We start from the raw sequence: 26,481 nt of genomic DNA, 5'->3' as shown, positions 1-26,481 counted from the left end.
GAAAGTACAACACTTATTTTTATTATGAACTCATAACTGGTGTAATGCCAACATAAAAGCAGACAGCCCGAGGGAGGTTCTGTTCCTTTTCTTTGGCCTATTTCTGCCATGTTGGCTTTTTTGAATACACTTGGTTGAACGCCTCGTTGTTAGTGTGCGATGGGTCTTCTTTCTGTGCTTCTCGCTCCCCATATAACTCCCTGACCAGTTAATTTCTCACACGTGGCTGGGCTCCAGGACCAGTCTGTAGATGTGCTTGTGCCATGCACTGGCTGTGGTGCACACTGGCCGGGTCAGAACATCTGCATAGCAGCCCAGTTCAGAGTCTGGTTGACATGACTTGTAAGTGGCAGCTGCTCAACGTTTACTCGCAGAAGAATGCAACGCCTTTAATTAATGCTGAAGCGTTGTAGGAGCACATGGGCGGGGAGAACCTTCTGATGTGCAGCAAAGGACAAAGTCCATAAAATCCTACAAAACTGCTTTGCGAGGTGATGAGCTCACGCGTCACGCATGAAGTGTGCAGGGGCACAGATACTCATTCTCACATGATGAGGAGTAATAACTCCCCGGCATCACTTCAACGCTGAGCTTGTTAACAGGTTAAAACATGAAATGCACAAATATTGAAGAATGGGAAATGATCCCTGACGGCTGCGGTGAGAAGCTGCGGTGAGAGGCTGCGGTGAGAAGCTGCGGTGAGAGGCTGCGGTGAGAGGCTGCGGTGAGAGGCTGCGGTGAGAAGCTGCGGTGAGAGGCTGCGGTGAGAGGCTGCGGTGAGAAGCTGCGGTGAGAAGCTGCGGTGAGAGGCTGGGGCAGGTGTGGTCCCGAGCGCTCCACACACTTACTCTTCTTTGGGCAGGCCTTTGTTTGCCCTGTCCAGCCGATCCAGAATCTCGCTGTAAAGACCGGTCATCTATAACAAACAGAAGGGTCTGTCTCTGCTGTCCCTGCTGTCCCTGCTCCTCGCTCTCTTCACATGCCCACATTGCTCTTCCTCACATCCATGTTCTGACACATGACTCGCACTCTTGCCATACTTGCTCTGTTCTCTCATACGATCAGGTAACCCTCCTCACTCCCATTCCTTCGCTCTCTCCCCTACACACCTGATTCTCGTAGCTGCACTTCAGAGATCCCAGGTAGTTGAGTAGTCGCATTGCGAGCGCACACCAGCGCTCTGCGTCCATGTACTTCCTCACATTGTACAGGAAGATCCCCGTGTTCCAGGCCCGAGTCATCAGCCAGAGCGTCTCCATCTCCGGGTAATCCTGAGCACACACAAACCCTGAGCCTTGCGGGGAAAGTGCAACGGCGCCACCGTGTGGTTTACGTGCTAAGTGTTGGGAGAGCTCGAAAAAGGAGGTTTGTGACAAAGTACCAAAACCTTACCCTACAGTGTCTGGGTGTAGCTGCCCCCCTCCCCCCTGCAGTGTCTGGGTGCAGATGCCCCCCTCCCCCCTGCAGTGTCTGGGTGTAGCTGCCCCCCTCCCCCCTGCAGTGTCTGGGTGCAGATGCCCCCCTCCCCCCTGCAGTGTCTGGGTGTAGATGCCCCCCTCCCCCCTGCAGTGTCTGGGTGTAGCTGCCCCCCTCCCCCCTGCAGTGTCTGGGTGTAGCTGCCCCCCTCCCCCCTGCAGTGTCTGGGTGTGGCTGCCCCCCCCTGCAGTGTCTGGGTGTAGCTGCCCCCCTCCCCCCTGCAGTGTCTGGGTGTGGCTGCCCCCCTCCCCCCTGCAGTGTCTGGGTGTAGCTGCCCCCCTCCCCCCTGTAGTGTCTGGGTGTGGCTGCCCCCCTCCCCCCTGTAGTGTCTGGGTGTGGCTGCCCCCCTCCCCCCTGCAGTGTCTGGGTGTGGCTGCCCCCCTCCCCCCTGCAGTGTCTGGGTGTGGCTGCCCCCCTCCCCCCTGCAGTGTCTTGGTGTAGATGCCCCCCTCCCCCCTGCAGTGTCTGGGTGTGGCTGCCCCCCTCCCCCTGTAGTGTCTGGGTGTAGCTGCCCCCCTCCCCCCTGCAGTGTCTGGGTGTGGCTGCCCCCCTCCCCCCTGCAGTGTCTGGGTGTAGCTGCCCCCCCCCCCCTGCAGTGTCTGGGTGTAGCTGCCCCCCCCCTGCAGTGTCTTGGTGTAGATGCCCCCCTCCCCCCTGCAGTGTCTGGGTGTAGCTGCCCCCCTCCCCCCTGCAGTGTCTGGGTGTAGCTGCCCCCCTCCCCCTGCAGTGTCTAGGTGTAGCTGCCCCCCTCCCCCCTGCAGTGTCTGGGTGTAGCTGCCCCCCTTCCCCCCTGCAGTGTCTGGGTGTGGCTGCCCCCCTCCCCCCTGCAGTGTCTGGGTGTGGCTGCCCCCCTCCCCCCTGCAGTCTCTGGGTGTAGCTGCCCCCCATGGCACTCACAGAGCTGGCGATGATGGGCAGTGCCTCCTGGTAATACCCCCATACCACCTCTTGGTTACCGCTATCCAGCCCCACAGCTCCCTCAGGGAGACTGAGCTTCACCAGGCTATGCAGGCACTTACTGATGGGCAAAAACAGTATTACGTTAGTTACAAGCTGCCTCTGTGCGGAGGGCACTTCAGGGGTTGGGTTACCATGAGATAAAATGTTGGGTATAACACAGCAGCTCCTGGGAGCGGTTACAGCGCCTTGTCATACCACCCTTATATTGTGCATAGCGTTATACGGCGCGACGCTGACACCTAGTGGCCACATGTTTCACTGCAGCTTTAGATATAGATATCTGTCTATCTAACTATTATCAGACTATAAGACAAGTCTGTCTGACTAATCGCTGGCTGTCTATCTAATCACTATCTCTGTCTCTATCTCATCGCCATCAGTCTGTCTATATAATCACTATGTCTGTCTGGCTGTCTCATTGCTATCAGTCTGTCTAATTGCCATCAGTCAGGCTGGCTGTCTAATCGCTATCAGACAAACAGACAGCTATACATACTGATAGTTATAGATAGGACAGGCGGATAGTTACAGGCAGTTACATAGTTACAGGCAGTTACATAGTCTTTTTTCAACCTAATCTAATATGTAACTAAGTCCATCAAGTTCAACCTATGCTAAATTTAGACAACAGATACTTTATCCTATATCTATACTTATTGATCCAGAGGAAGGCAAACACAAACCTCAGTGTCATATCATCCAATGATATCTCATAAGGGGAAAATAAATTCCTTCCTGACTCCAAGAATTGGCAATCGGATTAATCCCTGGATTAATATCCTTCCCATGTATACTTATTTGGGATATCCCTGTATACCTTTCCCATCTAAAAAGATGTCCAACCTTTTTTTGAACAAATTTATTGAATCTGCCATCACAGTCTCCATGGGTAATGAATCCCACACTGTAACTGCCCTTACTGTAAAGATCCCTTTCCTTTGTTGCTGGTGGAATCTCCTTTCTCCTAACCTTAAGGGATGACCCCGAGTACTTGTACTGCACGTGGGATGAATAGTTCTTTTGAAAGCTCCTTGTATTGTCCCCGAATATATTTGTATATAGTTATCATATCCCCTCTTAGACGCCTCTTTTCTAATGTAAATAAATCTAATTTAGCTAGCCTCTCCTCATAAGTTAGAATGTCCATCCCCTTTATTAATTTGGTGGCTCTTCTCTGCACTCTCTCTAGTTCCATAATGTCTTTTCTTAGGATTGGTGCCCAAAATTGTACTTCATATTCAAGCTGTGGTCTTACTAATGCTTTGTAAAGGGGCATAATTATGTTTACTTCCCTTCCATCCATTGCCTGTTTAATGCAAGATAAGCTCTTGTTTGCCTTTGCAGCTACTGCCTGCAGTTGCAGACAGGCAGGCAGGCGCAGGTAGACAGGCAGGCAGGCGCAGACAGACAGACAGACAGGCAGGCAGTTGCAGACAGGCAGTTACAGACAGACAGGCAGGCAGTTACAGACAGGCAGACAGGCAGGCAGTTGCAGACAGGCAGGCAGGCAGTTACAGACAGGCAGGCAGGCAGGCAGTTGCAGATAGGCAGGCAGGCGCAGGCAGACAGGCAGGCAGTTACAGACAGGCAGGCAGGCAGTTGCAGGCAGTTACAGACAGGCAGTTGCAGGCAGTTACAGGCAGGCAGTTACAGGCAGGCGCAGGCAGACAGGCAGTTGAAGACAGGCAGGCAGGCAGGCAGTTACAGACAGGCAGGCAGGCAGTTACAGACAGGCAGGCAGGCAGTTACAGACAAGCAGGCAGGCAGTTACAGACAGGCAGGCAGTTACAGACAGGCAGGCAGTTACAGAAAGGCAGGCAGTTACAGGCTGGCAGGCAGTTACAGGCAGGCAGGCAGTTGCAGATAGGCAGGCAGGCGCAGGCAGACAGGCAGGCAGTTACAGACAGGCAGGCAGTTGCAGGCAGTTACAGACAGGCAGTTGCAGGCAGTTACAGACAGGCAGGCAGGCAGTTACAGGCAGGCGCAGGCAGACAGGCAGTTGAAGACAGGCAGGCAGGCAGGCAGGCAGTTACAGACAGGCAGGCAGGCAGTTACAGACAAGCAGGCAGGCAGTTACAGACAGGCAGGCAGTTACAGACAGGCAGGCAGTTTCAGACAGGCAGGCAGTTGCAGGCAGGCAGTTACAGGCAGGCAGGCAGTTGCAGGCAGTTACAGACAGGCAGGCAGTTACAGACAGGCAGGCAGTTACAGACAGACAGGCAGGCAGTTACAGGCAGGCAGGCAGTTACAGACAGGCAGGCAGTTACAGACAGGCAGGCAGTTACAGACAGGCAGGCAGTTACAGACAGGCAGGCAGTTACAGACAGGCAGGCAGTTACAGACAGGCAGGCAGTTACAGGCAGGCAGGCAGGCAGGCAGTTGCAGGCAGGCAGGCAGTTACAGACAGGCAGGCAGTTACAGACAGGCAGACAGGCAGGCAGTTACAGACAGACAGGCAGGCAGGCAGTTACAGACAGGCAGGCAGGCAGGCAGTTACAGGCAGGCAGGCAGTTACAGGCAGGCAGGCAGTTACAGACAGGCAGGCAGTTACAGACAGACAGGCAGTTACAGACAGGCAGGCAGTTACAGACAGGCAGGCAGTTACAGACAGGCAGGCAGGCAGGCAGTTACAGACAGGCAGGCAGGCAGTTACAGACAGGCAGGCAGTTACAGACAGGCAGGCAGTTACAGACAGGCAGGCAGGCAGGCAGTTGCAGACAGGCAGACAGGCAGGCAGTTACAGACAGACAGGCAGGCAGGCAGTTACAGACAGGCAGGCAGGCAGTTACAGACAGGCAGGCAGTTACAGACAGGCAGGCAGTTACAGACAGGCAGGCAGTTACAGGCAGGCAGTTGCAGGCAGGCAGGCAGGCAGGCAGTTACAGACAGGCAGGCAGTTACAGACAGGCAGACAGGCAGGCAGTTACAGACAGACAGGCAGGCAGGCAGTTACAGACAGGCAGGCAGGCAGGCAGTTACAGGCAGGCAGGCAGTTACAGACAGGCAGGCAGTTACAGACAGACAGGCAGGCAGGCAGGCAGTTACAGACAGACAGGCAGGCAGGCAGTTACAGACAGACAGGCAGTTACAGACAGGCAGGCAGTTACAGACAGACAGGCAGGCAGGCAGTTACAGACAGACAGGCAGGCAGTTACAGACAGACAGACAGGCAGGCAGTTACAGACAGACAGACAGTTACAGACAGGCAGGCAGTTACAGACAGACAGGCAGACAGTTACAGTCAGGCAGGCAGACAGTTACAGATAGGCCCCTATAGATCCGAATGCCACAGCTGATCTTCGGTCTATGCAGAGGGTTTCTCTCGCGTGTCCTGCACGTGTCTCATGGTGGCATTTTCTCAGGGCTCTGGGTTTGGGGAGGAAGGTGTTACCTGAACCTGGGCACATCCATTGGGTTGTGCTTCCTGTGCAGGGACAATGCGCTCTGCAGTGCCCGCTTCCTCACAGATGGGTAATATGCCGGCGCCTCCATGGACACATCTTCAGGAAACCAGAGAGAAGTACGAGAAGGATCGTGTAAATATAACGTGACATTTCTAATATTTCATGTTCAATCTGCTTGGACCTTCTGGGCAGGACGTCTGAACAGAATCCTCGTCTTCTGCATCCAACCAGGACAATGAACCTCCACAAGCCAGCTCTGACGTTACACACGCCGGCCGCTCTGACGTCACACACGCCGGCCGCTCTGACGACACACACCGGCCGCTCTGACGTCACACACGCCGGCCGCTCTGACGTCACACACACCGGCCACTGTGACGTCACAAACGGCCGCTCTGACGTAACACACGCCGGCCGCTGTGTGTGACTTCACTACATACGCTAGCCGCTGTGATGTCACACACGCCAGCCGCTCTGACGTCACAAACGCCGGCCGCTCTGACGTCACAAACGCCGGCCGCTGTGACATCACAGACGCCAGCCGCTCTGACTTCACTACACACGCCGGCCGCTCTGACTTCACTACACACGCCGGCCGCTCTGACTTCACTACACACGCCGGCCGCTCTGACTTCACTACACACGCCGGCCGCTGTGACGTCACACACGCCGGCCGCTGTGACGTCACAAACGCCGGCCGCTGTGACGTCACACACGCCGGCCGCTGGGACGTCACAAACGCCGGCCGCTGTGACGTCACAAACGCCGGCCGCTGTGACGTCACAAACGCCGGCCGCTGTGACGTCACGCACGCCGGCCGCTCTGACTTCACTACACACGCTAGCCGCTCTGACTTCACTACACACGCCGGCCGCTCTGACTTCACTACACACGCCGGCCGCTCTGACTTCACTACACACGCCGGCCGCTCTGACTTCACTACACACGCCGGCCGCTCTGACTTCACTACACAGGCCGGCCGCTGTGTGTGACTTCACTACATACGCTAGCCGCTGTGACGTCACACACGCCAGCCGCTCTGACGTCACAAACGCCGGCCGCTCTGACGTCACAAACGCCGGCCGCTGTGACATCACAGACGCCAGCCGCTCTGACTTCACTACACACGCCGGCCGCTCTGACTTCACTACACACGCCGGCCGCTCTGACTTCACTACACACGCCGGCCGCTGTGACGTCACACACCTTATATACAGCAGGCACATATAACTTACAGGCAATTGTTTCTAAAGTCTTGATATCGAGGTTGGGCAGCTCCCACACAGACCCCAGCACAGCCTCCACCCCGGGGTCATTCAGTTTGGCTCGGACTTCAAACTCATAAAGTAACAAGATAATCTCTGTAGGGTCCTGAGAGAAATCACCTGAGCAGGGGAGAAAGGGAGAGTGTGTCTCTGTATTGTATAGTGTATAGTGTTGGGTGCATTTAGCTGTCACACATGGGGCCTCATGGGTTACATACTGAGTGTGTCTGTATTGTAGTAACACCTAGAACATGTGGTTCTATGTTGGGTGTGTGTAGCTCTGTCACACATGGGAAAAGTGTTCCAATATGGACGATGTGTAGCACATACGTTTAGATTGCAGGACTCCCCAGATCTCTCTGCACAGCTGGATATGTTGCAGTGACAGTTTGAGCAGCTTTACCTGCAAAAGGAAAATGAGCAGAAGGTAACCAGCAGTGAGAGTGTGGGCTCATTGAACGGGGGACCACGTCAGGAGCAAGTTAGGGTCACAAGAGGTCAGGATGGTACCTGCTCTTCAAGGTCCATGACCTTCCTGGCCATCTCCAGGTCTACAGCAGCTGCCATCAGGAGACACGACTTCTGTGCCACTAGGATAGGCTTATCACAGGGACAGAACAGGGATAGCTGTACAGAGACGCAGAGAGAAGTGTGAGGAGGGCAGGGGCGCCGGAGTCCCAGCGTGCCCTCAGCCTGCCGACATGTACCTTGTAGGAGAGAAGGAAGCAGTCCCTCATCACCTCTGGGGAGGTCTCACTCTGAACAGCCACATTCCACGCTGACGGGGGCAGGAAGAACAGAAGCAAAGGGGGAACGTTGTTATTCAGCAGAGACAAACAAGCAATAACGCTGTATTTATATTCTTCGTGTGCAGCCTGGACACTTCTGGGAGGAGCTTCCCAAGACGGCAGCGGTCTGCGCTGCGCCCCGGATTTACTATAATCTACTCATCTACTATATATTTCTGAAAGCACTGTATGTCTGCGTCCCTAGCGGCAATCTCATTGGTCCCTTGGACCGCCCGCCCCCGCACACCTCTCATTGGCCAGAGGCGGAGTGACGGGCCAAAGGACGGACACACACACACAGAGACACACACACACACACACCTCTCTCTCTCTGTCCTCTCCCCCCCCCATCACACTCACCTTCCGCTCCACTCACCTCCCTCCACCTCCCTCCCGCTCAACTCCCTGCACCTCCCGCTCCACTCACCTCCCTCCCGCTCAACTCCCGGCGCGGGGACAGGCAGTGGGCAGGGCAGCCTGCCGCTGCCTCCACTCACCTCCCGCTCCCTCCACTCACCTCCCCTCCCTCTCAACCCCCCTCACCTCCCGCTCACCTCCCACTCACCTCCCTCTCAACCCCCCTCACCTCCCTCTCAACCCCCCTCACCTCCCGCTCACCTCACCTCCCTCTCACCCCCCCTCACCTCCCGCTCACCCCCCGCTCACCTCCCGCTCACCTCCCTGGCGCGGGGACAGGCATTGGCCAGGGCAGCCTACCGCTGCCACGCGGCACCTAAGATGGCGGCGGACGGAGGACCCCTTCCTCCCTCGCGGACTAACTAACATGGCGGCGGCCAGAAGGAGAGGTGAGTTTGTGTGTGTGTCTGTGTGCGTGTGTGTGTTACACTGTAGAGTGGGGACCGGAGCTACACATCGGGGGGGTCAGGAGCGGAGAAAGATACAGGGGGAGTGGAGAGGAGGGACCCGTCAATTTAAAGCAAACCAACCCCCCTCCTGTCCACTACCCCCCCCCTGTCCACTACCCCCCCCCTCCTGTCCACTACCCCCCCCTCCTGTCCACTACCCCCCCCCTCCTGTCCACTACCCCCCCCCTCCTGTCCACTACCCCCCCCTCCTGTCCACTACCCCCCCTCCTGTCCACTACCCCCCCTCCTGTCCACTGCCCCCCCCCTCCTGTCCACTGCCCCCCCCTCCTGTCCACTGCCCCCCCTCCTGTCCACTGCCCCCCCCTCCTGTCCACTGTCCCCCCCTTCCTGTCCACTCTCCCCCCCTGTCCACTCTCCCCCCCTCCTGTCCACTCTCCCCCCCTCCTGTCCACTCTCCCCCCCCCTCCTGTCCACTTCCCCCCCCCTCCCATCCCCTCCTGTCCACTGTCCTTTCCACTGTCCCCCCCCACCCGCCCACTGCCCCCCCCCCCGGCCACTGTCCCCCCCTCATGTCCACTGTCCCCCCCTCCTTTTCCCCCGTCCCCTCCTTTTCCCCCCCTCTCCCCCCCTCCCCCTTTTCCTAGAGCTAAATGTAACTCACGGCCAACGCCGGCTCTCCCCCCCCCGCTCCCCTTTCTCTCTCCCCCCCGCTCCCCTTTCTCTCTCCCCCCCGCTCCCCTTTCTCCCTCCCCCCGCTCCCCTTTCTCCCTCCCCCCGCTCCCCTTTCTCCCTCCCCCCGCTCCCCTTTCTCCCCCCGCCCCGCTCCTTTTTCTCCCCCCGCCCCGCTCCCCTTTCTCCCCCCCCCTCCTCCCCTTTCCCTTCCCCTCCTCCCCTTTCCCTCCCCCTCCTCCCCTCCCACCCCCTTCCCCCCTCCCACCCTTTTCCCCTCTCCCACCCCCTTCCCCTCTCCCACCCCCTTCCCCCCTCCCACACCCTACCCCCTTCCCCCCCTCCCACACCCTTCCCCCCCTTCCCACCAATCTTCGCCTTCCTGCCCGCCTTCCTGCCTCCCCGCCTCTGCTTTCGCGCCCACCCGCCTCTGCCTTTCACCCGCCCTTACTCCGCCCACCTCTGCCTTTCACCCACCGCCTCACAGCCGCTGCATGCACTCAACAGACTCCCGCCACACTCGACACATACCTGCCGCCACACTCGACACATACCTGCTGCCTCCCGCCCCTACGCACCGACATCACTGACCCGCCGCCTCACACCCTAGCAGGACCCCCACTCACAGACAGCACTCACAACCCACGCGCCACCCGCCGCCTCACACCCTAGCAGGACCCCCACTCACAGACAGCACTCACAACCCACGCGCCACCTGCCGCCTCACACCCTAGCAGGACACACGCCTCACATTTTTACATCTGTTATGTCACCAAAATATACATTGTACTGTGGTGTGTTTACAATAAACCATTTTTAAACAACATCGTATTACATTTTATTCCATCTTTCTTTTCAATATTATTATCCAACCTTTACAACAAATACTCACCTATTGTTCCACGATGTATAAATAATACTACCTATTACGCATTTACATCCCGGGCAACGCCGGGTCTCTCAGCTAGTCTATTTATAAAATGTTTTCCCAGGAAGTAATACACTGAGAGATACCTCTCGCTTTCAAGTATGTCCTGGGCACAGCGTTATAAAAAAATACATGGTTACATTAAATGAACAGGGTTATACATTATATATACAGACATTGCATGAACAGTTACAGATAATATATGTAATCGGCGTATGTAGCAGTTACAGAGCAGATTAAAGTGTGAGACCGCTTAAGTTTTGAAAGAACTTCACCTGGACGCAGCTCTGAGAGTCTCGGGGAGACCGGCTTCCATCTGGCGCTCAATCATTCCAGAAACAGAAAATCCTTTTTATTTTTGATCCTCTCTCCTTATTAACTGTTACATAGTTACATACAGTTACACAGTAGATGAGGTTGAAAAAAGACGTACGTCCATCAAATTCAACCTATGCTAAATTTAGACAACAGATACTTTATCCTATATCTATACTTACTTATTGATCCAGAGGAAGGCAAACAAAAAACCCCAGAGTCATATCATCCAATGATATCTCATAAGGGGAAAAATAAATTCCTTCCTGACTCCAAGAATTGGCAATCGGATTAATCCCTGGATCAGTGTCCTTCCCATGTTTACTTATTTGGTATTTCCCTGTTTACCTTTCCCATCTAAAAAGATGTGTTCAAAAAAAGGTTGGACATTTATTGTATCTGCCATCCCAGTCTCCATGGGTAATGAATGCCACACTGTAACTGCCCCTACTGTAAAGAACCCTTTCCTTTGTTGCTGGTGAAATCTCCTTTCCTCTTTAAGGGATGCCCCCGAGTCCTTTGTACTGCTCGTGGGATAAATAGTTATTTTGAAAGCCCATTGTACTGTCCCTGAATATATTTGTATATAATATCACAGAAACCAGGGGTTCCCAGTACTCGCTGCCGCAAAGTGATAATAGAAATAGGATACTGCCAATTCAAAAATGTAATAATAGAAGCACAAGATTATAAAAATGGAAACATGCCATACACAAAGAAAGCGTGATTCTAAGTGTAAATGTAAGGGAAAACACAGGGACAGGGAGACGATAGACAAGGGAAAAAACACACAGAGGGAGGTATGGGAAGGGTGTAAAGGAGAAAGGGAAAAATAGGGGGGCAACGTTTTGGGGTTAAGACCCCTTTCTCAGGCCCATTCGCTAAGGTCCCACAGACGAAAGGCACTTCCCTAATTCCCGGTGTCCATATACAGACCCCAATAATAGAATACCAATAAACTGAGAATCCAAAGCAAAAAATATAGACTATAATGTCAATGAATAATATAAGCAAAAAAGTCACAGAATCTCCAGGAAAAGAGGAGCACCATATATACTGCACCGTATATACTGCACCGTATATACTGCACTTGAGTTTAAATGATCCAGTATTCCTGTCTCCAAAATCTCCCACTCTCCAACTCTCCTGCTTGTTGCTTTAATGGGGCTGCTGCTGAGAGTAAGCAAAAGTTCTTGCTGAAATACCCTGTTGTGGGTGATGTCATTGGTGGGCGTGGTTAGAAGGAACTTCATCTATTGGCAGAATCCTCATCATGTGATCACTGGAGATTACAGCAACCATCCCAGGGTATTTTTTGCTTTGGATTATCAGTTTATTGGTATTCTATTATTGGGGTCTGTATATGGACAAAAAAAGGGTCATAAGTGCTGATAGAATGGATGGATATAACAAATTGTAAATAAATTGTAAATATATTAATAACTCTTGAATGGATAAATCAGCTAGCACTCTTGCCTTATGAAACAGAAAAAATACACTGTTATAGATGAATATAAACACATTAAAATGCCATGTGTATGTGTACAAAGTCCAGTCCAATTCATAAATGGGTAATGCAGCTCCTTCAAGTTGGATCCAACCCTCGGGTACAAAAGAAACTACAGAAAATACAAAGAAAAGGGCGCAAGACCCATAGTGCTGTATATGGACACCGGGAATTAGGGAAGTACCTTTGGTCTGTGGGACCTTAGCGAACGGGCCTGAGAAAGGGGTCTTTACCCCAAAAGGTTGCCCCCCTATTTATCCCTTTCTCCTTTTCACCCTTCCCATACTTCCATGTGTGCGGTTTTTCCCTTGTCTATCGTCTCCCTGTCCCTGTGTTTTCCCTTACATTTACACTTAGATTCGCGCTTTCTTTGTGTTGCTTTGTATGTTTCCATTTTTATAATCTTGTGCTTCTATTATTACATTTTGGAATTGGCATTATCCTATTTCTATTATCACTTTTGCGGCAGCGAGTGCTGGGAACCCCTGGTTTCTGTGATATTGTTTGGAGGTCTTTGGGTCCTCAATTCCACAAAAGGTTCCACGCTCGTCAGTCGTCTTCTGCCACGTGCCTGGTCCTCTTCCTCCCGCAACGCCAAAGCTCTCCGGCGATCAACCGGACACATCAGACACAAAACAAAGAACGGAGCGCAGGGAAGGCAGGACGTTAAGGAAGTATTTATTAAACACACAGTAACTTTAAAAACATACAATTAAGTTCAGCCACTCGAACGGTATAATCCCCTCACACCTCCAACGCCAACACAGCGAGAGCCACAGAATCCCCTCTACTCGAGCAGACCCGGATCCCCACGCGGTTGTCAAACCGGAAGTAGACCCGGAGCGTTCTTTCTAGGCAAAGCCGAATATCTGGCGAGAGGGCTGCCTGGCAAGAGCGCTGCCTGGCGAGAGCTGCTGCCTGGCGAGAGCTGCTGCCTGGCGAGAGCGCTGCCTGGCGAGAGCTGCTGCCTGGCGAGAGCGCTGCCTGGCAAGAGCGCTGCCTGGCGAGAGCGCTGCCTGGCGAGAACTGCTGCCTGGCGAGAGCTGCTGCCTGGCGAGAACTGCCGCCTGGCGAGAGCTGCCGCCTGGCGAGAGCTGCCGCCTGGCGAGAGCGCTGCCTGGCGAGAGTGCTGCCTGGCGAGAGCTGCCGCCCGGCGAGAGCTGCCGCCTGGCGAGAGCGCTGCCTGGCGAGAGCTGCCACCTGGCGAGAGCGCTGCCTGGCGAGAGCGCTGCCTGGCGAGAGCGCTGCCTGGCGAGAGCTGCTGCCTGGCGAGAGCGCTGCCTGGCGAGAGCGCTGCCTGGCGAGAGCGCTGCCTGGCGAGAGCTCATTTAGGATGATTGTCTGTTTTATCATTTAAAATATATTTTTACTAATAAAACAATTTTTAATAAAATAAAAAATTTGGGGAGGAGTTTTAATAAGATATTTTTAATTGGAATTAATGTTAGAAGGGATGTTAGCTATTCCGGTCAGACTTCGCCATTTAAAGTAATTAAAGATCTCGGATAGTTTCTGGGACAACGGTTAATCTGAATACTGTTTCTCTAATATTTATGGTTAATTTAAGTGTTATGCAGCTTTTTGTAATTATAGTGATAAGGAGTTTAAGATTAGCATGACGAAAAGTTCTGAACATTAAAGTTTTTGCATATAAAAATATTTAGAGGAGAGGGAACAATGGGTTAAATATTGATGTCCCAGTATGTAGTTTCATTGGGTAGGCAATTTTTCCATGGCTGTTCTACACATTATATACTGTATATATATATATATATATATAGATATAGATATAGATCTTTATATAGTTTTTAATTAATTTTAGATTTAAAAAATTTAATGGTTTTGGTGTAGTTGTATAATGTTGTCAATGGTGTGTAAGTATTATCTGTAGAATTATGTCTGTTGTTTGTAATCAAACACCTTGTGATTAACAGAGCAATTGTCCTATTAATGCACTTCCGTTTTTAGCATCTGGGCCAATAAGATTATGTTTGCCTGTATATAAGGGACATACCCCAGCATGCTTACATACCTCCTAAAGAAGCGCTAATTAGCGCAAAACGCGTATAGGGTTGTTTTAGTGTCCACAACAAATAAACCCATGCTTAGTTGTGTGACCACCTCCCTGAGACGAGTTACTGAGAGCGCAGCTCTCGCCAGGCAGCGCTCTCGCCAGGCAGCGCTCTCGCCAGGCAGCGCTCTCGCCAAGCAGCAGCTCTCGCCAGGCGGCAGCTCTCGCCAGGCGGCAGCTCTCGCCAGGCGGCAGCTCTCGCCAGGCAGCAGCTCTCGCCAGGCAGCGCTCTCGCCAGGCGGCAGCTCTCGCCAGGCGGCAGCTCTCGCCAGGCGGCAGCTCTCGCCAGGCAGCAGCTCTCGCCAGGCAGCAGCTCTCGCCAGGCAGCGCTCTCGCCAGGCAGCGCTCTCGCCAGGCGGCAGCTCTCGCCAGGCAGCAGCTCTCGCCAGGCAGCGCTCTCGCCAGGCAGCGCTCTCGCCAGATATTCGGCTTTGCCTGGAAAGAACGCTCCGGGTCTACTTCCGGTTTGACAACCGCGTGGGGATCCGGGTCTGCTCGAGTAGAGGGGATTCTGTGGCTCTCGCTGTGTTGGCGTTGGAGGTGTGAGGGGATTATACCGTTCGAGTGGCTGAACTTAATTGTATGTTTTTAAAGTTACTGTGTGTTTAATAAATACTTCCTTAACGTCCTGCCTTCCATGCGCTCCGTTCTTTGTTTAGGGTCCTCCCTGTTCCCTTCAGCAGCACCCTGTAGCCATTTTCGGTTGTAATATTATATTGAGTGCTGTCTAGCTCTTTGTTTTGCTGTATATAGTTATCATATCCCATTTTAGACGCCTCATATCTAATGTAAATAAATCTAATTTAGCTAGCCTCTCCTCATAAGTTAGCTTGTCCATCCCCTTTATTAATTTGGTGGCTCTTCTCTGCACTCTCTCTAGTTCCATAATGTCTTTTCTTAGGATTGGTGCCCAAAATTGTACTCCATATTCAAGGTGTGGTCTTACTAATGCTTTGTAAAGGGGCATAATTATGTTTACTTCCCTTCCATCCATTGCCCGTTTGATGCAAGATAAGATCTTGTTTGCCTTTGCAGCTACTGCATGACTTTGGGCACTATTGCTAAGCCTACTGTCTACAAACACTCCTAAATCCTTCTCCATCAAGGATTCCCCCAATTTATCCCCATTTAATTTGTAAGTCACGTGTTTATTCTTGCTTCCCAAATGCATAACCTTACATTTATCTATATTAAACCTCATCTGCCATTTACCTGCCCAAGTTATCCAAGTCCTTCTGGAGAGAAATTACATCCTGCTCTGATTCTATTACCTTACACAATTTAGTATCATCAGCAAAGATGGAGACTTTGCTCTCGATCCCAACCTCAAGGTCATTAATAAACAAGTTAAAAAGCAGGGGTCCCAGTACCGATCCCTGAGGTACTCCACTCACGACTTTAGCCCAACCTGAAAAAGTTCCATTTATGACAACCCTCTGTTATCTGTCCTTCAACCAGTTTTCAATCCAGGTGCATATATTATTACGGAGTCCAATTTGCTTTATTTGGTACACTAATCTCTTGTGGGGAACCATATCAAAAGCCTTTGCAAAATCTAAGTAGACCACATCAACTGCATTACCCTGGTCTAAATTCCTACTTACCTCCTCAAAGAAACAAATAAGGTTAGTTTGGCATGATCGATCCTTCATAAATCCATGCTGACTATTACTAATAATTTTGTTTTCCATTAGGTATTCCTGAATATTATCCCGTATTAAACCTTCAAGTAGCTTCCCCACTATTGAAGTCAGGCTTACAGGTCTGTAATTCCCGGTTGTTATCTAGCTCACTTTTTTAAATATAGGCACCACATATGCTTTACGCCAATCTTGTGGTACTGAGCCTGTGGAAAAGGAGTCCTTGAATATTAAATGTAATGTTTTGGCTATTTCTGAACTTAACCCCTTGAACTCTTGGATGTCAGGTGTTTTATTTACTTTAATTTTATCAAGCTGCCTATGAACTTCTTCCTTAGTTAACCAATTGTTCATTAATATGGAGGTTGTGGCTTCCTCCTGCGGCACTACTATTGAACTTGATTCTTCCCTGGTAAACACAGAGGCAAAGAATGTGTTTAATACCTCTGCTTTTTCCTTATCTCCAATAATCTGCCTGCCCATCTCACACTGAAAGGGTCCTATATTTTCTTTTCTCATTTTTTTGTTATTAAGGTACGTAAAGAACTTTTTAGGGTTGACCTTACTTTCTATCGCAATCCTTTTTCATTATCCATTTTTGCTAATTTGATTGCCCTTCTGCAATTTTTGTTACATTGCTTATAATTCTGACACGATGTCTCCGTCCCTTCTGAGTTAAAGAATCTAAACGCCTTCCTCTTCTTGTCCATTTCCTCCCCTACCTGTTTATTTAGCCACATTGGCTTTGACTTATTTCTTTTATACTTATTACCCAAGGGTATACACTGATAAGTGTGCTTTTCTAACAATGTTTTAAAGACTGCCCATTGATCTTCTACATTTTTCCCTGTGAAAACATTATCTTCAGGTTGTTTTTTTTGTAAGTGGGGTATAGTAAATAATGCTGTTTTCTTAACTTTACTTAACTATCTTGTTTTGTTTTTGAGCATGCTGGGCGGTTCTTCATGTTTCCCGAATAGTTCAGATAACAGTAACACATTCATTCTCCAGTAAAGAGAAGGTGCGTCTTGCAATAATTCATTCTGATAAAGCCTCCTTAGCAAGAAACACATCTTACAGATAAGGAACATTGAAAGAGAATTATTTCAGGATTGTTTTGACCCTTGCAGAATGGGCCATCCTGTGGATCTAGATTAACATGTGTAAGAAACTCTGACCAGTCCAGAAAAGATTTTATTTTTTCACCAGGGGCGCTGAAGCCTGATTCTGAGTCGGAGGTAAGAGCCCCTGCACCTGGCCACTCTTAGCACTCGCGTTGCCCACACGTCCAGAGGGGGAAAATACCGGACACATACATGTCCCCCCCGCACACATACATGTCCCCCCCGCACACATACATGTCCCCGCCGCACACATACATGTCCGGTATTACCTCTCATTTTTTACCGGGCAGAGGGGCAAAATATCGGTCTGTCCGGTTCAAAACCGGACACCTGGCAACCCTATACCCAGATGGGCTTGTGTTAATATAAGGGATAATAATTTAACCCTAAGCCAGGTTGGGTCTCTGGCCGGCGGCGCAGGACACGGACACACTAAGGGCCACATTACTAGGCAGCGTTATCCCATAACACACCATGGCCCATTCACTCATTTGCTTCTCACCAATTTTCCGGAACCAGTTTGCCTCACAGGTGCGCGTGTCCGGATTCGGCGCTCCCTCACTCAGCGGCTCAGCAAGCTTCTTATAGGCTTCATAGCAAAAGGTACAATAGAGAACAATGAGAAATGTGCCGGACAGTGCTGCCCCTCCCAGTGTCACACGGCCGGACAGTGCTGCCCCTCCCAGTGTCACACGGCCGGACAGTGCTGCCCCTCCCAGTGTCACACGGCCGGACAGTGCTGCCCCTCCCAGTGTCACACGGCCGGACAGTGCTGCCCCTCCCAGTGTCACACGGCCGGACAGTGCTGCCCCTCCCAGGGTCACACGGCCGGACAGTGCTGCCCCTCCCAGGGTCACACGGCCGGACAGTGCTGCCCCTCCCAGTGTCACACGGCCGGACAGTGCTGCCCCTCCCAGTGTCACACGGCCGGACAGTGCTGCCCCTCCCAGTGTCACACGGCCGGACAGTGCTGCCCCTCCCAGGGTCACACGGCCGGACAGTGCTGCCCATCCCAGGACGGCCGGACAGTGCTGCCCCTCCCAGGGTCACATGGCCGGACAGTGCTGCCCCTCCCAGGGTCACACGGCCGGACAGTGCTGCCCCTCCCAGTGTCACACGGCCGGACAGTGCTGCCCCTCCCAGTGTCACACGGCCGGACAGTGCTGCCCCTCCCAGTGTCACACGGCCGGACAGTGCTGCCCCTCCCAGTGTCACACGGCCGGACAGTGCTGCCCCTCCCAGGGTCACATGGCCGGACAGTGCTGCCCCTCCCAGGGTCACACGGCCGGACAGTGCTGCCCTTCCCAGTGTCACATGGCCGGACAGTGCTGCACCTCCCAGTGTCACACGGCCGGACAGTGCTGCCCTTCCCAGGGTCACACGGCCGGACAGTGGGTAGGGGGTTCTAGGGAAGGGGTAGTTAGGGTAAGAGATTAGGGGAGGGGGGTTGAGGGTGGGAGGGATGAGGGTAGAGGGTTTAGGCACTTACTTTAGCGACGAAGTGGCTGACGGTGGCAGGGTGAGTCGCGGAAAAATGGCCGCAACCTAAATGACAGTCACACAGCAGCACCTCACTGCCATAAGTACTAGTACCCTGTCACACAGCAGCATGTCAGTAGTACTGTGTCACACAGCAGCATGTCACTAGTACCAGTACCCTGTCACACAGCAGCATGTCATTAGTACCCTGTCACACAGCAGCATGTCACTAGTACCAGTACCCTGTCTCACAGCAGCATGTCACTAGTACCAGTACCCTGTCACACAGCAGCATGTCACTAGTACCCTGTCACACAGCAGCATGTCACTAGTACCAGTACCCTGTCACACAGCAGCATGTCACTAGTACCAGTACCCTGTCACACAGCAGCATGTCACTAGTACCCTGTCACACAGCAGCATGTCACTAGTACCAGTACCCTGTCACACAGCAGCATGTCACTAGTACCCTGTCACACAGCAGCATGTCACTAGTACCAGTACCCTGTCACAAAGCAGCATGTCACTAGTACCAGTACCCTGTCACACAGCAGCATGTCACTAGTACCCTGTCACACAGCAGCATGTCACTAGTACCAGTACCCTGTCACACAGCAGCATGTCACTAGTACCCTGTCACACAGCAGCATGTCACTAGTACCAGTACCCTGTCACACAGCAGCATGTCACTAGTACCAGTACCCTGTCTCACAGCAGCATGTCACTAGTACCAGTACCCTGTCTCACAGCAGCATGTCACTAGTACCAGTACCCTGTCACACAGCAGCATGTCACTAGTACCCTGTCACACAGCAGCATGTCACTAGTACCAGTACCCTGTACCACAGCAGCATGTCACTAGTACCAGTACCCTGTCACACAGCAGCATGTCACTAGTACCCTGTCACACAGCAGCATGTCACTAGTACCCTGTACCACAGCAGCATGTCACTAGTACCAGTACCCTGTCACACAGCAGCATGTCACTAGTACACTGTCACACAGCAGCATGTCACTAGTACCCTGTCTCACAGCAGCATGTCACTAGTACCAGTACCCTGTCACACAGCAGCATGTCACCAGTACCCTGTCACACAGCAAGCATGTCACTAGTACCCTGTCACACAGCAGCATGTCACTAGTACCAGTACCCTGTCACACAGCAGCATGTCACTAGTACCAGTACCCTGTCACACAGCAGCATGTCACTAGTACCAGTACCCTGTCTCACAGCAGCATGTCACTAGTACCAGTACCCTGTCTCACAGCAGCATGTCACTAGTACCAGTACCCTGTCACACAGCAGCATGTCACTAGTACCAGTACCCTGTACCACAGCAGCATGTCACTAGTACCAGTACCCTGTCACACAGCAGCATGTCACTAGTACCCTGTCACACAGCAGCATGTCACTAGTACCCTGTACCACAGCAGCATGTCACTAGTACCAGTACCCTGTCACACAGCAGCATGTCACTAGTACACTGTCACACAGCAGCATGTCACTAGTACCCTGTCTCACAGCAGCATGTCACTAGTACCAGTACCCTGTCTCACAGCAGCATGTCACTAGTACCAGTACCCTCTCACACAGCAGCATGTCACTAGTACCCTGTCACACAGCAGCATGTGACTAGTACCAGTACCCTGTCACACAGCAGCATGTCACTAGTACCAGTACCCTGTCACACAGCAGCATGTCACTAGTACCCTGTCACACAGCAGCATGTCACTAGTACCCTGTCAAACAGCAGCATGTCACTAGTACCAGTACACTGTCACACAGCAGCATGTCACTAGTACCCTGTCACACAGCAGCATGTCACTAGTACCAGTACCCTGTCACACAGCAGCATGTCACTAGTACCCTGTCACTAGTACCAGTACCCTGTCACAAAGCAGCATGTCACTAGTACCAGTACCCTGTCACACAGCAAGCAGCATGTCACTAGTACCAGTACCCTGTCACACAGCAGCATGTCACTAGTACCCTGTCACACAGCAGCATGTCATTAGTACCCTGTCACACAGCAGCATGTCACTAGTACCAGTATCCTGTCACACAGCAGCATGTCACTAGTACCAGTATCCTGTCACACAGCAGCATGTCACTAGTACCCTGTCACACAGCAGCATGTCACTAGTACCAGTACCCTGTCACACAGCAGCATGTCACTAGTACCCTGTCACACAGCAGCATGTCACTAGTACCAGTACCCTGTCACAAAGCAGCATGTCACTAGTACCAGTACCCTGTCACACAGCAGCATGTCACTAGTACCACTACCCTGTCACACAGCAGCATGTCACTAGTACCCTGTCACACAGCAAGCAGCATGTCACTAGTACCAGTACCCTGTCACACAGCAGCATGTCACTAGTACCCTGTCACACAGCAGCATGTCATTAGTACCCTGTCACACAGCAGCATGTCACTAGTACCAGTACCCTGTCACACAGCAAGCAGCATGTCACTAGTACCAGTACCCTGTCACACAGCAGCATGTCACTAGTACCCTGTCACACAGCAGCATGTCATTAGTACCCTGTCACACAGCAGCATGTCACTAGTACCAGTATCCTGTCACACAGCAGCATGTCACTAGTACCCTGTCACACAGCAGCATGTCATTAGTACCAGTATCCTGTCACACAGCAGCATGCCACTAGTACCAGTACCCTGTCACACAGCAGCATGTCACTAGTACCAGTACCCTGTCACACAGCAGCATGTCACTAGTACCAGTACCCTGTCTCACAGCAGCATGTCACTAGTACCAGTACCCTGTCACACAGCAGCATGTCACTAGTACCCTGTCACACAGCAGCATGTCACTAGTACCAGTACCCTGTCACACAGCAGCATGTCACTAGTACCAGTACCCTGTCACACAGCAGCATGTCACTAGTACCCTGTCACACAGCAGCATGTCACTAGTACCCTGTCACACAGCAGCATGTCACTAGTACCAGTATCCTGTCACACAGCAGCATGTCACTAGTACCCTGTCACACAGCAGCATGTCACTAGTACCAGTACCCTGTCACACAGCAACATGTCACTAGTACCCTGTCACACAGCAGCATGTCACTAGTACCAGTACCCTGTCACACAGCAGCATGTCACTAGTACCAGTACCCTGTCACACAGCAGCATGTCACTAGTACCCTGTCACACAGCAGCATGTCACTAGTACCAGTACCCTGTCACACAGCAGCATGTCACTAGTACCAGTATCCTGTCACACAGCAGCATGTCACTAGTACCCTGTCACACAGCAGCATGTCACTAGTACCAGTATCCTGTCTCACAGCAGCATGTCACTAGTACCACTACCCTGTCACACAGCAGCATGTCACTAGTACCCTGTCACACAGCAGCATGTCACTAGTACCCTGTCACACAGCAGCATGTCACTAGTACCAGTATCCTGTCACACAGCAGCATGTCACTAGTACCCTGTCACACAGCAGCATGTCACTAGTACCCTGTCACACAGCAGCATGTCACTAGTACCAGTACCTTGTCACACAGCAGCATGTCACTAGTACCAGTACCCTGTACCACAGCAGCATGTCACTAGTACCCTGTCACACAGCAGCATGTCACTAGTACCAGTACCCTGTCACACAGCAGCATGTCACTAGTACCAGTATCCTGTCACACAGCAGCATGTCACTAGTACCCTGTCACACAGCAGCATGTCACTAGTACCGTGTCACACAGCGGGATGTCACTAGTACCAGTACCCTGTCACACAGCAGCATGTCACTAGTACCCTGTCACACAGCAGCATGACACTAGTACCCTGTCACACAGCAGCATGTCACTAGTACCAGTACCCTGTCACACAGCAGCATGTCACTAGTATCCTGTCACACAGCAGCATGTCACTAGTACCAGTACCCTGTCACACAGCAGCATGTCACTAGTACCCTGTCACACAGCAGCATGACACTAGTACCCTGTCACACAGCAGCATGTCACTAGTACCAGTACCCTGTCACACAGCAGCATGTCACTAGTACCAGTACCCTGTCACATAGCTCAAACCTATGAGGAGGAAGCAGAGCGGGACAGTACCTGTGTTTAAATAAGAAAGCAGGAGTTCTTTATCAGCGACTCTGGGGAAATAAATAAAATAAGGAGTAAAGAGCAACCCTACAGAGCGTCACCAGGAGCCAGCACGCCTACAGAGCGTCACCAGGAGCCAGCACGCCTACAGAGCGTCACCAGGAGCCAGCACGCCTACAGAGCGTCACCAGGAGCCAGCACGCCTAATGACGTCACCAGGTGCCAGCACGTCTAATGACGTCACCAGGAGCCAGCACGCCTAATGACGTCACCAGGAGCCAGCACGCCTAATGACGTCACCAGGAGCCAGCACGTCTAATGACGTCACCAGCAGCCAGCACGTCTAATGACGTCACCAGGAGCCAGCACGCCTAATGACGTCACCAGGTGCCAGCACGCCTAATGACGTCACCAGGAGCCAGCACGTCTAATGACGTCACCAGCAGCCAGCACGCCTAATGACGTCACCAGGTGCCAGCACGCCTAATGACGTCACCAGGAGCCAGCACGTCTAATGACGTCACCAGGAGCCAGCACGCCTACAGAGCGTCACCAGGAGCCAGCAAGCCTAATGACGTCACCAGGTGCCAGCATGCCTAATGACGTCACCAGGAGCCAGCACGCCTAATGACGTCACCAGGTGCCAGCACGCCTAATGACGTCACCAGGAGCCAGCACGCCTAATGACGTCACCAGGAGCCAGCACGCCTAATGACGTCACCAGGTGCCAGCACGCCTAATGACGTCACCAGGAGCCAGCACGCCTAATGACGTCACCAGGAGCCAGCACGCCTAATGACGTCACCAGGTGCCAGCACGCCTAATGACGTCACCAGAAGCCAGCACGCCTAATGACGTCACCAGGTGCCAGCACGTCTAATGACGTCACCAGCACGTCTAATGATGTCACCAGGAGCCAGCGCGCCTAATGACGTCACCAGGAGCCAGCACGCCTAATGACGTCACCAGGAGCCAGCACGCCTAATGACGTCACCAGAAGCCAGCACGCCTAATGACGTCACCAGGAGCCAGCACGCCTAATGACGTCACCAGGAGCCAGCACGCCTACAGAGCGTCACCAGGAGCCAGCACGCCTAATGACGTCACCAGGAGCCAGCGCGCCTAATGACGTCACCAGGTGCCAGCGCGCCTAATGACGTCACCAGGAGCCAGCACGCCTAATGACGTCACCAGGAGCCAGCACGCCTAATGACGTCACCAGGAGCCAGCGCGCCTAATGACGTCACCAGGAGCCAGCACGCCTAATGACGTCACCAGGAGCCAGCACGCCTAATGACGTCACCAGGAGCCAGCACGCCTAATGACGTCACCAGGAGCCAGCACGCCTAATGACGTCACCAGGAGCCAGCACGCCTAATGACGTCACCAGGAGCCAGCACGCCTAATGACGTCACCAGGAGCCAGAGCGCCTAATGACGTCACCAGGAGCCAGCACGCCTAATGACGTCACCAGGAGCCAGCGCGCCTAATGACGTCACCAGGAGCCAGCACGCCTAATGACGTCACCAGGTGCCAGCACGCCTAATGACGTCACCAGGAGCCAGCACGCCTACAGAGCGTCACCAGGAGCCAGCACGCCTAATGACGTCACCAGGAGCCAGCACGTCTAATGACGTCACCAGGAGCCAGCACGCCTAATGACGTCACCAGGAGCCAGCACGCCTAATGACGTCACCAGGAGCCAGCACGCCTACAGAGCGTCACCAGGAGCCAGCACGCCTAATGACGTCACCAGGAGCCAGCACGTCTAATGACATCACCAGGAGCCAGCACGCCTAATGACGTCACCAGGAGCCACACAAGTAAGGACAGGGACATGTCACTAGCGCAAGATGAGGATCTCTGTCTCCTGAAGGATGTTGTGGGCTTTGCTGAGCTAATGTGTGTGTGTGTGTGTGTGTGTGTGTGTGTGTGTTGTGGGCTTTGCTGAGCTAATGTGTGTGTGTGTGTGTGTGTGTGTTGTGGGCTTTGCTGAGCTAATGTGTGTGTGTGTGTGTGTGTGTTGTGGGCTTTGCTGAGCTAATGTGTGTGTGTGGGTGTGTGTGTGTTGTGGGCTTTGCTGAGCTAGTGTGTGTGTGTGTGTGTGTGTGTGTGTGTTGTGGGCTTTGCTGAGCTAATGTGTGTGTGTGTGTGTGTGTGTGTGTGTGTGTTGTAGGCTTTGCTGAGCTAATGTGTGTGTGTGTGTGTGTATGTGTGTGTGTGTGTGTGTGTGTGTGTGTGTGTGTGTGTTGTGGGCTTTGCTGAGCTAATGTGTGTGTGTGTGTGTTGTGGGCTTTGCTGAGCTAATGTGTGTGTGTGTGTGTGTTGTGGGCTTTGCTGAGCTAATGTGTGTGTGTGTGTGTGTGTGGGCTTTGCTGAGCTAGTGTGTGTGTGTGTGTGTGTGTGTGTGTGTTGTGGGCTTTGCTGAGCTAATGTGTGTGTGTGTGTGTGTGTGTTGTGGGCTTTGCTGAGCTAATGTGTGTGTGTGGGTGTGTGTGTGTTGTGGGCTTTGCTGAGCTAGTGTGTGTGTGTGTGTGTGTGTGTATGTGTGTGTTGTGGGCTTTGCTGAGCTAATGTGTGTGTGTGTGTGTGTGTGTTGTGGGCTTTGCTGAGCTAATGTGTGTGTGTGTGTGTATGTGTGTGTGTGTGTGTGTGTGTGTGTGTGTGTGTTGTGGGCGTTTCTGAGCTAATGTGTGTGTGTGTGTGTGTGTGTGTGTGTGTGTTGTGGGCTTTGCTGAGCTAATGTGTGTGTGTGTGTGTGTGTGTGTTGTGGGCTTTGCTGAGCTAATGTGTGTGTGTGTGTGTGTGTGTGTGTGGGCTTTGCTGAGCTAGTGTGTGTGTGTGTGTGTGTGTGTGTTGTGGGCTTTGCTGAGCTAATGTGTGTGTGTGTGTGTGTGTGTGTGTGTGTGTGTGTGTTGTGGGCTTTGCTGAGCTAATGTGTGTGTGTGTGTGTGTGTGTGTGTTGTGGGCTTTGCTGAGCTAATGTGTGTGTGTGTGTGGGCTTTGCTGAGCTTGTGTGTGTGTGTGTGTGTGTGTGTGTGTGTGTGTTGTGGGCTTTGCTGAGCTAATGTGTGTATGTGTGTGTGTGTTGTGGGCTTTGCTGAGCTAATGTGTGTGTGTGTGTGTGTGTGTGTGTGTTGTGGGCTTTGCTGAGCTAATGTGTGTGTGTGTGTGTGTGTGTGTTGTGGGCTTTGCTAATGACGTCACCAGGAGCCAGCGCGTCTAATGACGTCACCAGGAGCCAGCACGCCTAATGACGTCACCAGGAGCCAGCGCGCCTAATGACGTCACCAGGAGCCAGCACGCCTAATGACGTCACCAGGTGCCAGCACGCCTAATGACGTCACCAGGAGCCAGCACGCCTACAGAGCGTCACCAGGAGCCAGCACGCCTAATGACGTCACCAGGTGCCAGCACGCCTAATGACGTCACCAGGAGCCAGCACGCCTAATGACGTCACCAGGAGCCAGCGCGCCTAATGACGTCACCAGGTGCCAGCACGCCTAATGACGTCACCAGGAGCCAGCACGCCTAATGACGTCACCAGGAGCCAGCACACCTAATGACGTCACCAGGAGCCAGCACGTCTAATGACGTCACCAGGAGCCAGCGCGCCTAATGACGTCACCAGGTGCCAGCACGCCTAATGACGTCACCAGGTGCCAGCACGCCTAATGACGTCACCAGGAGCCAGCACGCCTACAGAGCGTCACCAGGAGCCAGCACGCCTAATGACGTCACCAGGAGCCAGCGTGCCTAATAACGTCACATGGAGCCAACACGCCTAATGACGTCACCAGGAGCCAGCACGCCTAATGACGTCACCAGGTGCCAGCACGCCTAATGACGTCACCAGGAGCCAGCACGCCTACAGAGCGTCACCAGGAGCCAGCACGCCTAATGACGTCACCAGGAGCCAGCGCGCCTAATGACGTCACCAGGAGCCAGCACGC

General features: G+C 52.8%; 1 protein-coding gene across 1 annotated transcript in view; it reads right to left on the bottom strand.

Moving 5' to 3' along the window:
- The window catches only part of TEX11 (testis expressed 11), a 68,655-nt gene continuing 42,174 nt past the window's right edge, over window positions 1-26,481 (bottom strand). Inside the window, exons 12-21 of the mRNA XM_075572676.1 lie at window positions 22,538-22,578; window positions 17,477-17,563; window positions 7,813-7,883; window positions 7,616-7,732; window positions 7,436-7,508; window positions 7,076-7,225; window positions 5,828-5,936; window positions 2,374-2,494; window positions 1,110-1,271; window positions 1-916 (exon numbers count right to left, since the gene is read on the bottom strand). Coding sequence (XP_075428791.1) covers window positions 845-916; window positions 1,110-1,271; window positions 2,374-2,494; window positions 5,828-5,936; window positions 7,076-7,225; window positions 7,436-7,508; window positions 7,616-7,732; window positions 7,813-7,883; window positions 17,477-17,563; window positions 22,538-22,578 — 1,003 coding nt within the window. The 3' untranslated portion in view covers window positions 1-844. The remainder of the gene's footprint in view (window positions 917-1,109; window positions 1,272-2,373; window positions 2,495-5,827; window positions 5,937-7,075; window positions 7,226-7,435; window positions 7,509-7,615; window positions 7,733-7,812; window positions 7,884-17,476; window positions 17,564-22,537; window positions 22,579-26,481) is intronic.

The sequence above is a fragment of the Ascaphus truei genome, chromosome 16, assembly GCF_040206685.1.
Source record: "Ascaphus truei isolate aAscTru1 chromosome 16, aAscTru1.hap1, whole genome shotgun sequence".
NCBI classification, from domain to species: Eukaryota; Metazoa; Chordata; class Amphibia; order Anura; family Ascaphidae; genus Ascaphus; species Ascaphus truei.
Note: the sequence above shows the minus strand (reverse complement) of the source record. Positions and strands in the feature narration are given on the sequence as shown.